Here is a 17,904-nt window from a genome sequence, read left to right as displayed (position 1 = left end):
GCCTATCTGGCAGGCAGTAAGCTAAATCCTCGCCTACGTTTGATGTCTGACAAAGCCATCAACAGAAAAATTAAAGATTTAGTGAAATTGGTTAAGAATATAAACTGCATACACGCAAAAGGCTCAGCAAAAGCTAATCTGGACATGTATTTGTTCGCTGGAAGTTGTGGCATGCAGGGATACTCGAGTCAACTGCAAGCTATTGGATTGCAAGAAAGAGCACATTCTCTGTGGATTCTCTGCAAATGCCAAAATTCCATTGGAAGAAAGAGTTAATCTGATAGATTAAACGCTAAAAATTGGTCCTAAAGGTATCTTTCAAATGTTATTGATTGATCGATCAGCAGTTTCTAAAGCACAAAATAATGAAGAATGGCTACAAAAACTTCCCCATGACTTCCACGAGGAGGAAGGCGACATACCTGGACCATCAGAATTACCCGAATGGATAAGTAGCTCAAGCACGTCAGGTTCGGCGTCAGACAAGGTAAGCACGATTTATTTAGTGGATTGAAAGTGATAGGTTACATAATATGAATTGGTACCACAATGAAAAAATCAACACGTGCATCATATTGATGTTTTTTAATAAGCTCAGTCTCAGTGCACAAAGAGTATAAGTAACCTAAAAATTTACATACCGAAACTACGGTATTTTACCTTTGTTTGCCATAAATCCCTGATGTTTGAATGTTTATAATTTAGGCCGGTAACATTTGAGTTGTATCACAGATTTATTATTACCGTAAGTTACTTTTTTTTTAATGTCATCATGTTTTATTTTAGGACAAGCAAGAGTGCCGGCCTGCAAATACAGCACCGTAAAATTTCCTTTTTTCCGTTTAGAGCTTGTGAGGAGTGACTGTATCATTGCTTGGCAATGCATTATTACATGACACAAAACATTTTTTGAGACCGGAAATTGATCTCCGTCACATTTTAATGAATAAGTCCAAACTGGATCGAGCCAAAGCAAAAACCAAAGTTATCGGCGAAAAATTACAGACAGCAGCAAAATCTGAACTGATTTTTTCTTGGCGTGGATAGTAAAAATTTTAGCAGTCGCTAACTTATTTTTGTATTTTTCTAGCGAGCACAGGGCAGCAAAAAAGATTCCATTAGTCAACTGGAATGCAAACGAGTGGCAAGAGTTAATTGATATCAACGATCTTGAAAGCCCAAACCCACCACTGACACAGGAAGTTTCAAATTAGGACCTTCAATCATTCGTTGACAACGATTGAAAACTGAACATTTCTGATGGACCTTCACATTCGCAAAGTGTGGAGAGATGCGTAAAACTGGTTTCGGAAGCTTCGCAAGTTTCCTACGGTTTCGAAAATCGTCACAAAACAATTGTTGCCAAAGCTCTCAGTAGAAATACGCGCCGGCCGTTTCCGTCTTAAGGTCATTATCGTCACTCTTACGACGACTTGCAGTCCAAGCTGTAGTAGCTCAGTAGCCTAACCAACTTTCACTCACTGTAGTTCGCGTATATACTGAATATTTGTTTCATTTTTATTAATTTTTTACTTCGAAGAGTACGCCTGAACATAAAAGTTTTCATTTTGAGTTCCCGAAGGATTGAGTCAAAGCAGTTTAAACGAAAAATAAGCAGCCATTTTTGAAGTTGGTTTTGCGCCATCTAGCGGTAATGCAATTTTCTTTCAAATATTGAAAAAAATTCAAATCAATTTCCGCAACCCGTTTCTCATCCGATATGGCTGATATTTCACAGAAGTGAGTTTTTTAACTAAATCTAACTACCGGTACATTATTCACTTTAATATTCCAAAAAAAGTATAAAATCGACCTGCCCTAATCTACACAAGCAATCAAACTAATAATGTGTGTTCTTATAATTATCCATCCAAGATGCGCATTGCTCTCAACGCTTCGTAAACCAGACAGCGCAACGGAGACATAATGCAGCCTTCATCATTATTTTACATTCATTCCATGAGTGCTGAGCAGATGTGAAATTCAGTGCTTTTTTAATCTTAAATGCCGATACGCAAAGTCAGGCATTCTATCCGCTGACTAAACCATCGCCGGCATCGAGCAGGTGAAAGTCCACAAAGATGTCGGGTTTTTCTGTTCTATGATAAACATTCTATGTATCAACTCACCTCGATAAGTTAAAACGGCCTTAAAGGACATTGCTCTCAACATGACACCTTAGCAATGACGAAGACAACAGCCCCAGACAGCAAACCAATGGATATGGTTGATTTGCTGTCCAGAGCTGTTGCCGCTGTCGTTTCAGATAACTTCTGACAATCTCATAAATTCAACAATTTGAGTTTCCTTTTCAGCAGCATGATCGTTGCTTACTTCACAGTGTAGATGCTAACGATCTAAGTAGATGCTAACGAGCTAACGAACTCGCAGCCTGATGCTGCGAGTTTGCTGTGGTAGTAGCGGTTTGCACTAGCTTTCGGAACACAGTTGATGTGCTATGATGCTATATGATCATCATAGCACATGACTTGGGAACTGTGCTCCAAACGCTAGTGCGTACCGCTACTGCCACAGCAAACTCGCAGCACCAGGCTAAAACAAATCGTTAGCATCTACATTGTGAAGTAATTTTATAAATATTTGTAACACGTGAAAACCTTTTGCAAAAATGCTGTCAGTGGAGTCAGGATCTTATCCGTTTGATGTTGTATGAATTCCTCGCAAACCACTTTGAGTTGCCTGAAACAGAAGGCAAGCGTATTAGACCCGAAATTCCATTGGCTGAGATCTTGACTCAGAAACGAAGTATGTTCGTTATGTTTTTCTCGCTGTCAATAAGTTACATAACAAAGTCGTTTGACCCAGGCAGAAAAATCTGTCATTTTGACTAAGATTCAACGTCTGAGACGTTGATTGATGGATTTTGTTGTCAAGGGAGTTGTTATAACACCAGGTCCAAGCAAAATGCAAACAATACATCAATACACAACAGTTTTTTAACTTAAATGTTCCTAAACAAATTTACACCCAACCTGTCAACATCTTTCTTGCTGTCAATATAATACTCTTTAACTTCGGGCGTGCCTTCATAGAGAAGCTGCAGCAGGGAGTTGTTGGAATTCACTTTGAGCAAATTAGAAATAGATTTCGGTTCAAGCACGAAGCGAAAAGCGGCGTCTGAAAAGTAGCGAAAAATTATAATGCACGAATAGAAGTGTATAGAATAAAAGTTACAAATGAATTTTAGTCAATTTACTGCGACAATATACTTCATACACTTAATTTCTAACTACCAATTTATTGCATACTGCATACAGTATATTGTCTGAAAAGAGATCTGTGGAAACAAAAAAGCTTAATTCATTCTTTCAAACCGTATATGATGTTGTTATGTTTGAATTAAAATTGTTAATTATATTAACCTTAAATTTTGTTGTTGTAGCGTAGCTGCTATATTTGTGCTGCCATGACGTCACAGAAGCATATCAATAGAACCAGTGTAGCCATGTTTTGGTCATATGAATGTGGAGACACATGCCTGCACTCGCCGAAACCCCTGCTGTGATGCCGCCCAAGCGGGGCTACGGAAGTAAATTTCGATTTCAATTTTGGACTGATGACCCAGAGGCACGTTTGCAGCGTGTTGGTTTTCACAAGACAGTAAAATACAAACAATTTTATTTCATAACTGTGACGATGTATGAATACTTTGCATCTCCTAAGCTTCGGCAGTATGCGAAAAGCGGTAACGTCTTGAAGATAACCTGCAACCATACCGAGCTTTTAAAAATGATATAAAATTTCCAACCTTTCGTTCGACTGAAGTCCAACTGAGTTTCTTTGATGGCAAACTCGGCGTGGAATGGAGCAATCTGCTCCCGGAGGATGAGGAGATGCTTGATGAGAAATAATTGACCATCAATGACCTGGACAGAAAGAAGTCTTCAAATTGAAAAATCCAGTCAGAAAAATAAGTTCAACAAAATTACTGGAGAATTGCGACACACTGATGCTGTGTATTCACCTCAATCGGCAGCTTCATAAATCTTGAGCTACATTAAGAAAAGCAGTCGAACTATCTCTCACGAGGCAATGCATCGACACCAAAATATTACACCTCTCCAACACCAACGGTTGTCTGGTGAACTATTTTAAGGGGGCTTCCAGCATCAAACTACTATTGACAGGCGCAAAAGCAGAAAACTGTTGTCAGCTGCAAAAACTTAGATTGTAAACATATCCCAAATCATATTTTTATTTGCATGATTTTGTATGTTTATATGAACTTATAACAAAGACAATAGCCTGCTCGAACAGTAAAGTTGTTTTTCGTGCGTCGATGTCCCGCCTACTTAATACCTTTTTGTCGGTTGAATTCGATTTTGTGTTGGTCTTTATCGAGTTAGCGGCGACCACTAGCGACTGCACACAAGCCTCCAGCGCCTCTTGTGACAAACCTTGAAATATAGTTTTCTGCAAAAAGCAATGGAGTTTCCTGAACAGGCAACTCTTTCGGTATAGTGTGGGCTTAAACGTAAGTTTACCATATGTTGTTTTTTGATAAAATTGATAACACGTTGCAGTAAACATCAAACCAAGTTTTTTATTGCGGTTTTCAGGCTTACGCCTGGCAATTGAAGTCGGAAAATGCAGATTAAGTTGACGAAAGACAAAGACTCCAATCTTCGTGTCCATCTTCAGGCATGGTGTCAAGTATCCTACCAAAGACAGCCGCATGACACCGGCCCACAGCGGCAACTCGTTCTAATAAGCTGCAGCCTTGCAGGTGAAATTGGTGAATGCCGTTATATTTTCCCATAAATAGATTAATAGTCCTGGTGTACATGTATATTGTATAGCCTAATATCAATCAATCACTGGTTTATTTTTTTTCTCAAATTATCACGACAAATACACTGGTACATTACATAGAAGTAATATGTATTGTGTATAGTGTATACCATCATAACATAAGTGCACAATCCGGTTAACAATGATGCTGATTCTTGGTAGTAAGTTTTTAAGCTGTTTTAGTAAAAAAATTTGAAGCATATCCATTAAAAGTAGTTACCAGCCACCAATGCAGGCCCATTACCAACGACACGGCCGCATGCTTTGAGCGGTGCCGAACCGGTGCCCTTTCGATCGTAGTACCATGACTCTTATCACTCAGCTGTGCAATCGACATTGAACCAATCTTCCGACAAACCAGTTGATAGAAAAACAAAGCTGAGTATCTGAGTTAAACTTCTGCTACGATTTGACGTTGTGAACAATGTAAAACTAATGTCGTTGACAGAACTTACGTCAATGCATCTGTACAACTTGGATAGGCATACGAGCACACGGCGGACGGTTGGAAACCACATGCCATGCATGTCAGCCGGAGAGGTCTGAAATTTATTCGGCTGCTGTGGCTTGCGCATTGAGCTTGCTGAGGTGATGGAATCTGGTGTGGGCGATAGATTTTATGGCATTTAAAAAAAGAACTTAACTTAACTAACATCGAAAGCACGTTTATGTTTAGAGACAAATTTACCAAAAAAAGTGAATTGTTATGTAGATTAAAGCATTTTGAACAGGCTCTGAGAACCAAACAATAAACGGATGGAGTAAAAACTTAGTTTGTTGGCATTAACTTATTGTACAATCACCTCAAATTTCTAAACAGCTAGAGGAGATTTCACATCACATCCAGTACGCAAGCGACCAACAGAACAAAGCTTAAACACCGATAACTTACATTATTTCTGAAAGTTTTACGTATAAAACAAAAAACAAAAGATCTTCCTAGCGTTTTTTACCGTTAAATTTCCAAAGGAAATGCGCCATTTAAACTTTGATATTGTTACGTAAAGTTGATAACTGTAAAATAACGAATTAAAGTACTTATTGTTAAGTTAGCAATAGATGGCGTGTGTGCAAACGAGTTAGAATTAACATAACACATATGAAAAAATCTCACTACTTTAAAATAAACATTATCAAATGAGATTGTTGGTATTGTCTTAAAGTTAAATCCAGCCATCAAATCAGTATCTTTTCACAGTGATTCAGCGTCCGCAGACGTAATGAAGAAAAGGACTGATTAGCTTTCCGGAAGTTTTTGTTATGTAATATAGGCAAAAAGCAAAATTATACCATCAAGACTAGGTAATCCAGGATCGCTTTCGTCCAGCTTGATCTCCGTGAATGAACCGTCTCCTTCAGGCTTGGACTGCTTCAAGTTTCGGGCAATTTCCTAAAAGACAGCAACTGATTTGCAGGTGACAAGTGTACCCAGCTGGTGAAAGCAGACGGTGAAATTACGTGTAAGAAAAGAATTATGAGTAGGGTCATACCGTATACTCGGAAAAGTGAACGAATTAGGTCTTTGTACTGTACAGTTTATACTGACATGCAATAACGCTCCGTGTATTTAACGTGTTTGCATCTAAAAGCACAAAAACTCCACTCTCCGACACTAATTGAATTAAGGAAGTTAGATTTGACATGAATTTTAAAGTTAACTTGTGTAAAGACGTCTAATCACGTATTTGACTAGACTTCATCGAATGGCAAGATGCATACCTCCATCATTTCTAATTTCTCTGGGTAGGCAATGTCTCCAGGAGAAAATTTGTAGCCTCTGATGTCGTCTCTGATGTAAATGTTGGCTCTGTAGACCAACCGCTCCTGGACATCCTCCAGCATCTGAAGGGCGATGGAGTGGAAAGCTTGAAGTTGTTCAGCTATGACAAACGTGAAACGTTGTGATTTGATTTCTTAAGCAAAGGCCTTCATTCAAAGTCCAAACTTTACAATTACTTTGATTTTATCAAAATTTTTGCGTTATGCTTTCCTAATGACTAAAGTTTAAGACTAAAATCCTAAGGATAAGTATTAAAAAGGAAGGCCTCCAGTCCTCGACAGCCCTTAAATGGGCAGGGGGTGCGAAGAATCTCTTGTCTGACTTTGATATTCCATTATTTACAAACTTGCATACGTTAATAATATCAACCAAGCCGCAAAACATCCTGGAAATTGAAACTTACGATTCGATTTTGTGTTGAAATTGTGTGTGGAAATTGAAACTTACGATTATTTTGCACGTGATCGTCAATCATTTCGGTTTTGAGAATGTTGCAAAGCTCGGCCAGTGTTTCCAAGTGATAAACGTGAATAATGAGCGGCCGCAGAAGATCGTATAAGTTTCCACATAATCGCAGCAGCATTTCGCTAATCAGAAGTTGAAATTTATTTTAACAAGTGAACTCAGCTAAGCCTCAAACCTAGCAGCAGGCAAATTCTGTTCTTTTTACATTGATTCAATGTAAGCTGTAAAAAAAAGACGGATTTTGCTAGAGGGGAAAATACATCATCTTTCCATGGTAAGTCGTACAATGTCAAAACAGGATAAATTTTTAAAGATACCGTGTAGACTGCAGATGTCATGTGTGAACGTCACACTACTTCAGACTGCGGTTAAAAAGTAGGCCGATTTATAACCGGTTTTTTTGAACCGGTTCAGACCGGTTCAAAAAATGACATTTACTATAACACCGTGCATCTTACTGTAACTTCGGTGAGCTCGCTGAGAAGAAATGGCTGAAGAGTTGGTGTTCATCCTCGCATACATGGACCATGAAGGCACAGCCGCTACGAACCAATGCGCAGTGATCCTTCGTATAAATGACGTCAATTAACGTTTGAAAACTCGTTAGAAAAGGATGGTGCTCCAATTGCTCCATGACAGAAGCCTTACTATTCATTGTCACGAGCCATATTGCATGGGTGATGTGAGCCACCAGATTTCCAAGTCGGTCCAACAAGCGCTACTTCATCGTTTCGTTAGTTTTACTATGTCTGTTTGTATCGCAGCGGATGCGGCCTTTGATGAACTAGAAGCTCAGTTTGTAAGTTTTTCCAGTGCTTCTTATAACGTGCAGTGTCCTAAAGTGCTCTAGATTGGCTAATTTTTTTTTTTTTTTTTCATAATTACTGTAGTCAATGGAGGTACCGATTACTAATTACTGTTTAGCCTGCATGTCAGTTTTCAAAAGTGAGGCTACATATAAGAATAAACTACAGCAAACAGCACGCTATACAGTACACCTCAGAACTCTAATCGCATGACAGTGATGGGTAGGGGACCCACAGAATGCTACATCTAGCGGAAAGATGTTGAAAACTGGGAGGGTTAAAACGTCGTCGAATGACAAAACTCTATTTACATTTCGAGATTGGGTGATGCTGCATTAGAGCAAACAATCCGCTGCAATGTCGCCATTTTCTACACAAAGAAGTCGAATCTAAAGGCAGGTTTAATCTACAGAAAATGCCCCAAAAACAGTAGTGAAAAACTGGAGTTTGATATTGATCTACAAGCAAAAATAACGTCAAAAATGACAAATCGAAATTTGAGATTACCATGTTTGATTTGGGATAACAAATACAATGCATATAGGAGCAAACAAACAAACCTGTTTATTGATGTTTACAAGATCTGCCATGGCCGAAATGACGGATGGAGAAAGGAGCAATTCGCGCTGATTGAAATAACAAAGATGAATGTCCGACAACAGGTGCTGATATCTGGAATAATGCAATTGTTCGGGTCAGTCGATTTGGCGCACAATACGAACCAATGGTAAAAGGTCACACATTAACCGCAAAATTCCAAAGTGGTTTTTACTAGCACCTTGAAATTGCTTACTTAATTCCACAGTTAGTTACGCGAAAAGAACAACAATAGCCTAAACACTTTTTATATCACCAAATGATGAACCAACACACCAGGGGCGGATCCAGCAAGCAGTCCTGGGGGGGGGGCGGGAGGGTGATTTCAACAAAACACAATGGTGTTATTAATCACATCTTGCAAATATATCGTTAATAATTTTTATCTCCCTCCTCTGGATCCGCCACTGCAATATACTGCTTCAGCTTGTGCGATCAATAGAAGACAGTTTTTTGAAAGTGAAATATGAAGCATAACAAAAGTGCAACCAACTCGTCATTCTTCTCCACACGAGCTTCAATTTGTTCCATGAGAGCTTTAACTTTGGGTGCGTTTGTGCGGAATTTTCCGTAGTACAATGTGAAAGCATCATCTGATCCTGTGTTGACTGCTCCGTCTCCTTGTGCGATTTTTGTGGCATTTTCATTCTAAAAAACAACAATTTGCTGCCAGATGGAAAAAATACAGCTAGTTGGTCTCTCAACTGTATTTACTTGAGTAGCCGTGGGTAAAAACTCATTAAAAATTGGTTAAATATTCCAAATAATATGCGGTTTATATTTGCTTATAGATTGAGGAAAATGTTTATCTTCGGAGTAAAAAGACTTTTCGGAATCTAGATCGTGGCAATTTTGCATACTTGTAAAGACTTGGTAAACTACTACTACTTGTAAACCACCGACGCATGCCCTGTCACCAAATTCCACAGAGTGAAGCTTGTTGTTGAAGTGTTGTCACTTGTCACAGTAAGTCCTTTTGAGGTGTAACTGAAGCCCACAGTAACTCAAGCCCACACGCCGAGATTTGAACTACTGTCGCTTGATCTGGCGTCGTCTTCATCCTTACAATTCCTGTTCATGTTGGGCAAGGAAAAGTAAATCATTGCCGCAGTAACATTTCAAAAACGTTTTATTACCATCTGTTACTCTGTACAACTGTGACAACATACTTTGCGATTCAATATCGCCTGTGTGGTGCCCTCTAGCGACTTTACAACAAAGGATTTAATCATTCCCAGCGCAGCAGACAGGCTAGACTTGTACTTGGCCATGTACGCAGTGGAATCCTTGTAAGAAGGCTGTGAAAAAAAACAGATTTTTAAAATCACTCAATCTGACTATGTTGCATCTTCTTCCCAGTCAGGTAATCCGTTCTTTCTACGTTCATTCAATGTCTGCAAACGTCTATTGATGTCTTCGAGGACACTGTCCATGAGCAAGTTTGTAAGATTAAAAAAAATCCATTTCTATAAAACCATAAGATATGTTTGTAATAAATGCAATTTCAAACTCTGCTTGGGAAAACTAGTCTAGTTACTTTTGTTTTCAGTTGTAATTTTAACAATCTCTCTATATCACAAACAGTTTTGGAATTTTCAATTTTTTCTTATGTCGCATCAAATTATTGACACAAAATCGCATTGACACACAACTTCTAACTTGCATATCATTAACGGTGCTTCCAACTCAATTCAAAATTGCGCCACCACGGCCTGCTGTCATTTGTCAATCAAACAATCCATTTTGACAATTTAGCACACAAACAGTATGTATATATAACATATAAATTATATGAAAGAAATAACAATGTACAAACATTCATATCTCATATCATAAAAAATCATGCAAACTATTTTTTGAATGTACGATTTAATGCACTAAATTCTGAATACTAACATGTGCTTTCATAAACTCAATGCATTCATCTATTCTGGAAAGCATGGCTTGAAATGAGTCTCCTGTAACTTGCAGATTTGGAGATGATAATTTCTAAAAAAAAATATAGGCCACATTAAGTACGGTACACAAAGTCGAGGAGAATTGGATACAAAAGTCTGTCAAATACCGTTCAGTAAGGTTTATTAGAATTATTTTAAATGTGTTGTGCTTTTTTGACACCAAATGGCGTTAAAAAGGATTGGCACCAAATGTCACGTCAGAAAATAATATTTTTTATCCATGTTGATTTTGCAATAAAAGCTTTGCTTTGATGAATAACAATATAGTAAAAAGCATGCCGTTACGTTATTTTATCATTTTTCTGCAACAAATTGATCATGTTTGATCAATTGTGACCTTCTATGTTGCTCTGTCTTTCGTTTTTAATAACAAAAAATTCAGGCATGCTGTTTAGCATCGTAATTAGGTTAATGTTGTCTAACTGTATTTTTATATATATATATACCCAATTACCCATCCGCCCATGACGTCTCAGCATAATAAATTAACGTGCAAGTCAGCCAAAAGAAGCAAATATCCTACCGTGTTTATACGATCGTGTTCTATAAAATATTCAAGGTTTTCTTGTATAGCATCAGCAGTGTTGATCAAAGCGGTTTGGTCAGCAAGCAACTGTTCACAAGCTTCGTGGAGTGCGTTTGTTTTTGTTGACACGAACACATACTAAAAAATAAAAATACACAGATTATACAAGAAATATTACAGTATGAAAACATACCTTGTTTGATTTATGTCATTGTCAGCGGTTTAATGTTTGTTAAAATAAAACCAACTGCAATATGACATTTACCGGGGCTGTGGAGTCGGGCAAAAAATGTATGACTTCGACTTCAGTGTTGCCAGATTTTGGAGGATTGCCAGGGTTTTTTTAATTTTTGTTCTTTTTTCGTTTTTTTTTTTAAACTAAATTTCTCTTTAAGTTGTGATCGAAATTGAAACGGCAACTTTCATAAAAACTAACAATAACAAACACTTCTATCTTCCGGTGAAATCGTAGAGCTCAATATGGAGAACGAGAAACAATATTTCAAAAAAAGATTGCAAGTAAAATTTTTGTATCAAGCCGGAGTCGGCCATTTTTCAACGACTCCAACCATGCCAAAATCCTTCCGACTCCACAGCCCAGCCATTTATCAACAACTTTACAAAGTGTAAAAGTGCCAACACAGAATCTTTGCATCAATGAGTACATCAGAGTTTTGATTAAGATTTAGTGATGCACATTCTATGATAGTATCACATTTACATGTGTTCGTCGAAAAAATCCCTGGCATCAAAACATAAATAAAATCAAAATATATAATATACAGCATTTAAATCAAATTTAGGAATAGCAATGGCAATTCATATCATTATTAGCATGCTAACAAATTAGAAAAACAAATATGGTAGTGCATATGCAAATTACCTCTGTTTCTAGTTTATCTAATGCCTCTAATGCATTACTAACATCTTTAATAATGTGCTGACAATACTCTCTGTAATTTTTCAGAGTTTTAACATGTTCCATGTAGTCTTCAGCTTCTAGTACGCTCATTTGTTCTTCTATCTTGGAAAACCAGCTATAAAACTGTAATGCAAAGTAGCAATCAAATGCAAAACTGCTAAAAAACTCTACATATAAGAAATTTTATCCACATTAAACAAAACGTTTTAAAATCCAAGAATTACAATTTACCAAAAAACGTATGCAACTGTTGAACAGGGATATCTAAAAAAGGGGATATGAAGGCTCGCAGCGATTGCCTTATTCTCACGGCACTACCAGGGCGGTAGTTTGTAGCGTGATAAACATGCGGTTCAAAAAGTTTTATAGTGCAGCTGGTACAGTCAGCTACAGAAGATAGTTAGCAAAATGTTACGTAGCGCATATTTCAAGAATAATTGTTTGGAAAGACAGTTCAAATGTTACCAGTAAGCTGTTTTAACAAAGCCTTTGCAGTAGGCTAGATGTAAAGCAAGTATATGGGTAGTTGAATTTACAAGTAACCATGAGCATGTAATGAATATCCAGGCCTGATGCTTATAGCGCAATGCAGGTTATCATAAACAAGATTTATTAAACTACTATGGATGCCAATTGCCATTTTATTATAAACAGAAATTATTTACGATATTATAAACAAAAGCCAGTCTATTGTCAGACATAACAAAAGCCTTCGTATCCCCTTATTTAGATGGGTCTGCTACTATTCGGTGAGTCCGATTCGGTGAGTCTGATTCAGTGTGTCCGATTCGGTGAGTTCCTAACCTCTAACTCCTAATCCTAAAATGGCAATGATAATTACTTTAATTAGGCTACGGTACCCGATCATTCACAAAAAAAAATCACCGAATAGGGATCGGACTCATCGAAACGGGCCATTCCGTCTTTAGATATCTCTACTGTTGAACTGCACAACACACTAAAAATTACATTTTAACTACAGTAATATAAAATATCGCACTCTCTCTTAAAAATTTTGCAAAAAAGCACATAATATTATCTTTGTGATTACACTATATTTCAAAGAATGAACCAAATTTGTAAGTTCAGAAAAAAGTTATCAAAAGTAAAATGATGTGAATTCATAAGGAATATAAATATATTATTTCATTGATATCATTGAGGTCTCAAAGATAAACGAGTTACCAAATAGCCTATAAAATCAATAAATACCGGTAAGAACAAGTGACAAAACCTTACATGTCGAAATGTGCATAAACACAGTTGTTCAGATAATAACGTACATATCTGCAGCTAGCACAGTGACATAATTCTTCAAAGCAAAAATACCTTTTATATTTGTGTTTGTACAATCTACAATTTGTTAAACACATACAAATATATAAATTTCAATTTTACTTGCTGTGCATTTTCAATCTTTTCTCTGGCCATTCCCAAATTTGCAAATCCTTGTGCAAGAATATCTTCTGTTGACCCTGGGACAATGACACCTTTCACAGGAACTTTGTGTGCAATATTTACAGGCTCTTCCAAAGGGACCTAAGACACAACATAAATATTGACAATAAATTCATATGTTAAAACTTTGGTAGAGAGTTTCTTTGTTGAACCATAGAGAAATAAAACAAACTAACGTTTTCGACACGTAGAGTTTATTTTTAATTATGTTATATTTGTGTATGTAATTCATCATGTTAAACCCGCTGAAGTTAAATTCATATGTATACAAACAAACTGCATGGATTTGGTTTACGTATAATTGTAGCTTGCAGGTCGCTGCAGCAACCATGTGATACGGTATTGTGAGAGTTCTTCTCGAAACTTTGCTGATATGAAATAAATTAAATGAACGATTCAGTACCGCAGACTAGCATAATGGTTTGGTTGATAGAGTTTCAGAGGTATTCATTTTCATGATGTGCATTCGATTTCCACAGCTACCTTTTTTATCCTTAATTACTAAACAAAGTTCAAAGCAAGAATCAATTCTCCATCTGAATGCTAGAAGGGTCACAACGACTGCAGTCAACTGCTGCATAAAGAAAATTGTTGTATATATCTTTAAAATAGAGGTAGGGGATACAACACATTTTTTTGGGGGTAGTGTCAAAAACATCAGTGTCCAACCTTTTTGGAAACAGTTTGGTTGTACGACCTCAAAACTTCAAAAAATAATAAAATCCGTCAAATACACATCAGTAGACATCATTCGTAAGATTATCTTCATCAAATTTGCGAAACGAAAAATCACGCTAAATTTCAATGATATACAGTATACAATACAATTAACTCACACCAACAACTCAAAATATATAGCAGCCTCAATTTTCAAAGAAATCGGGTACGCCGGTCTAGTTTCCAAGCTTCGGTTCTCGGATGTATGACCATGACCATTTTTTTCCTGGAATTGAAGCTAGAAAATGGAAGTTCGGTAACAAAACTTTCGAGGGGGGGCAAATGTGAAAACGGCGGTTGCATGCCCGATTCCTTTACCCAAAGTGTGAAAACACACCCTGCACATCCTGCATAACAGTTTTTGGGTACCATAGTTACAGTTTCACAGTTTGGTAGCAGACTCCTTGTACGGAAATGTGAGTTTCACACTTCAGTAGCAGGAATCTGGGTACCGTAGCATGAAACTCACACTTGCATGCACGGAGCCTGGAAAAAAGTCACTTTTAGAATATACACATTAAATTCAAGTGCATTTTTATCTTTTTTATTTTAAGTTCAAAGATAAAAATGCGTTTTTAATTTTTGATACGACATATGCATTGATCGCTTCTCTCTGAAGCTTCGTTTCTTTATCTTTTTTTGGAGATCCACCAGGTGCATAAGATAATATTGCAATAACGGTTTCCGATAAAAATGGCAACTTATCACCTAACACAAAAACTAGATTCAGTTTTTCAGTCATCATCAATAAGTAAAGGTGATTGCTTTGTTAACTAGGCTAACTCAGGGGTCCGCAAATACTTTTTGGCGCAACCCAAAAAACAATCGTTCGAAGCCTTCGCGACCCAAACGTTTTAGAAGCATAAAATTTTGAAGAAAATATTTTGCAATTTAATATCAAATTCAATACGGTCGTCTGCTTATTAAGCCCACATCGGAACTGGACGATTTCGGGCTTATTAAGCGGGAGACAATTTTCTACCACTCCTATACCTTCAGTAATTCCGGAATGGACCAAATTGGGCTAAATAAGCCGGTGGACCTACTAACCGTCATCGTGTGAGCTTCTGGGGCCGAGGGTCTATCCTTTTACCACCCCAGATTCACGATGTTCCCAGACTACACTGGAAGGCTACTAGAGAGCAGCCAGTCTTTGGTTTCATCATCCATGACGCGCAGACCTTGCACTCCGTTTGATGGCTTGAAGATGGTACAGTCATTGATGATGTGGTCTGTGGTGTGTTCCTCGGCAACACATTCACAGGAGGAGGAATAGGCCATTCCCCATTGTTGCATGGTTGAGCGGAAAAGCCCGACGCCCGTATGAAGACAGTTGAAGCCCACCCAGGTCTGTTTTTGTAGTGTCAGGCCGATGTGGCATATGTTGGCTTCGGAGATAAACGGATGAAGTGTGGTGGTAGGCTATTTGACTTCCATTCAGAATTCCATTTATGGTCTGTCCATTACCCAAATAGTTGCATAGATGTCTTGTTCACCAGCTTCGTTGATCAGTAGTTGAGCGGCTGCCACGAATGGATGTCAGGATTTCATTCGACAAGGGTGCTCGTTTGGGGGAGCAGAAATCGTCTGGTTGTGGTGGAGAAGATGTTAGGCTCCAGTGCCTGTCGGCCGAGAGACAAAGTGGCTTCTTCGCGACGAAGCTCGGCAAGTTGGATGCCAGCGAGAATGGGGAGATTATCCAAGGGTGTGAGACGCAGAGATCTAGTCACTGTGCGCAGGGCGCTTTTTTTGGCAGTGAGCACTGCGGCACCAAACAGCTGCACAGTGCTCTGCTGAAGAGTAGACAAGAGCTAAGGCTACTGTACGCAAAGTGTCAGCCCTCGCCCCCAGATGGAGCCTTCCAGGCGCTTGAGTAGCGCAGCGCCGGATGTCAGTTTCTTGCGCAGTGACACCAAATGGTGGTGGTATGTGAGTGATCTGTCCAGTATCCCTCTCAAGATATTTTCGTTCGGGACAGAAAGACAGAGGTTTTCCATTGTTTTGAACATGTAGCTCACGATCAACTTCCCGATTGTGTAGGTGGAAAGCTTCTGCCACAGTTTTGGTTTTGCTGTGTTTCAGTCGCCAGTTCTGGGGATAAGCTGAGAGAGTTTTCATGTCCTGGCTCAAAGTGTCTTTTAGACTTTATAACCGTAGGCTTAATAAGCGAGGGCTACTGTAGGCTACTACAATCGAAAGTACATATACATTTTTTTTCTACGAAACTCAGCACATCAAAGAGTGTATGATTGTATTTATTTTTGTTATACAAGTTATATTGATAGTAAATTCAAACTGTTTTGTGACCCACCGTGGATGGTCTCGTGACCCAAATTTAGGTTGCGACCCACTATTTGCGGACCCCTGGGCTAACTCAACTTTATAACTAGTTCTTCATAAATGTAGGAATTTTCACTATTTTAAAGGTCACGAAACGAAAGGTCATGCCTCTGCTCTAGGGGTCAACTAAGGTCAAAGTAAAATTAGGGATGTGCGGAAGAATAAAGTGGTTCAAGTGGAACGTAACATAATAATGTGCATGTAGCTATGTAGACTTAGAGGACCTACACTCCTAATTATGAATTCATCAAAACACGCAGAAAGCCGAAATTTACGTTTTTTCTCACAAATATGGTCAAAATTTTAAAAATTGTGTCTACTGATGAAAAATAAATACTTTTCAAAAATTTTTGCATATTGTTGATAGTTATCACAAATACTTTCCAAAAAATGCGGACAGAGCAAAATCTGAGAAGGTCACACTTTATCCCCTACCTCTATTTAAAAGTGTCTACTGGTCAAACACTCTATCTGTTGCAGCAACTGACAGATAACAAATATGCATTTAGTTCACAATTCATATATTTAAGATTATTTTAAAACATTTACAATTCAAAACATTATACTGTACGGTACCATTCCGTAGCTTGTCAGCTCTTACCTCAATTGGCATGGCTCGATTTGAAGCAATTGATGCCAAGTCTAAAAAGCTATCCTTTTGTGCTGCACTTAGCGGAGCTAAGCAGTTTTTATCTCCATCCCATTTACTAAGCTTGTCAATCAATTGTATTTCAGTTGGTTTAAAACTTTCCTGCTCCATGCTGATAACCTGCAAGCCCAACCACTGTACACTTTGCAAAAACTTAATAAATCTCTAAGGGATGAGACAATTATATTTTAGCCCAGGCGCAAGTTATATGCAACTGAAAAACGAAGTTCATGCAAATCTGTAATCTAATCAAGACAAAAACGAATAGCCTACCGTAATTATTGCAATTTTCTGAAGCTCTGTAGCCTACTGTAGCCATATAATGTTAGGTTTAGGTCAGAATAAGCATTCTCAAAACGCACAGACGCATTTGTCTGAAATACTCTAAAAGCCTAAAATAACGTTATATTTTATGTATTGCATAAAAGCTTCCTCACAAAACAATATAGCAAAATTATTGTGGATATCATCAACCTTGTAAGATTTTTGGAAATGGAACCCCTGTTTACGAGATAATAACAGTGTTACCAAATTGGAAACTTTTTCACAATTCGGAATCGGAATACTGAAATCTCAAAGAAGGTTCTTGGAAAAATCAGAGTGCAGTTGCCAATAGTTAGAGAAGGAGGAAAGTTCGGCCCAAAAAAGATTGTAAAACCAAAACCACTCTTTTGATAAAAAGTTGCCTTTGATTAAAATCAATTTAATTTTATTATACGAATATTTATGTGATTTAAATTCAATAAAATTCACAGCATAATTGTTCATATATTCTCATATTTTTGAGACCTATTTTTGAGAATTTTGGTCACCTATTGATAAAACCTTGAGAAAAAACAAATTATTTTGCGTTGCATGTTTTGTGGTAGCAAGT

The 17,904-nt window shown here is 37.7% G+C and overlaps 1 protein-coding gene across 1 annotated transcript in view; it reads right to left on the bottom strand.

Annotated features, from left to right (window-relative positions):
- LOC145767012 (conserved oligomeric Golgi complex subunit 3-like) overlaps window positions 1-17,237 on the bottom strand; it is a 37,640-nt gene extending 20,403 nt beyond the window's left edge. Inside the window, exons 1-17 of the mRNA XM_082578743.1 lie at window positions 16,983-17,237; window positions 13,265-13,405; window positions 11,828-11,989; window positions 10,942-11,082; window positions 10,357-10,449; window positions 9,630-9,758; window positions 8,954-9,108; window positions 8,424-8,535; window positions 7,516-7,622; window positions 7,040-7,179; window positions 6,532-6,692; window positions 6,103-6,202; window positions 5,268-5,410; window positions 4,321-4,434; window positions 3,770-3,887; window positions 2,994-3,138; window positions 2,619-2,700 (exon numbers count right to left, since the gene is read on the bottom strand). Coding sequence (XP_082434869.1) covers window positions 2,619-2,700; window positions 2,994-3,138; window positions 3,770-3,887; window positions 4,321-4,434; window positions 5,268-5,410; window positions 6,103-6,202; window positions 6,532-6,692; window positions 7,040-7,179; window positions 7,516-7,622; window positions 8,424-8,535; window positions 8,954-9,108; window positions 9,630-9,758; window positions 10,357-10,449; window positions 10,942-11,082; window positions 11,828-11,989; window positions 13,265-13,405; window positions 16,983-17,141 — 2,202 coding nt within the window. The 5' untranslated portion in view covers window positions 17,142-17,237. The remainder of the gene's footprint in view (window positions 1-2,618; window positions 2,701-2,993; window positions 3,139-3,769; window positions 3,888-4,320; window positions 4,435-5,267; window positions 5,411-6,102; window positions 6,203-6,531; window positions 6,693-7,039; window positions 7,180-7,515; window positions 7,623-8,423; window positions 8,536-8,953; window positions 9,109-9,629; window positions 9,759-10,356; window positions 10,450-10,941; window positions 11,083-11,827; window positions 11,990-13,264; window positions 13,406-16,982) is intronic.
- Window positions 17,238-17,904: the final 667 nt, after the last annotated feature.

This window comes from Aplidium turbinatum, chromosome 3 (genome assembly GCF_918807975.1).
Source record: "Aplidium turbinatum chromosome 3, kaAplTurb1.1, whole genome shotgun sequence".
NCBI classification, from domain to species: domain Eukaryota; kingdom Metazoa; phylum Chordata; class Ascidiacea; order Aplousobranchia; family Polyclinidae; genus Aplidium; species Aplidium turbinatum.
This window is presented reverse-complemented; position numbering and strand designations above follow the sequence as displayed.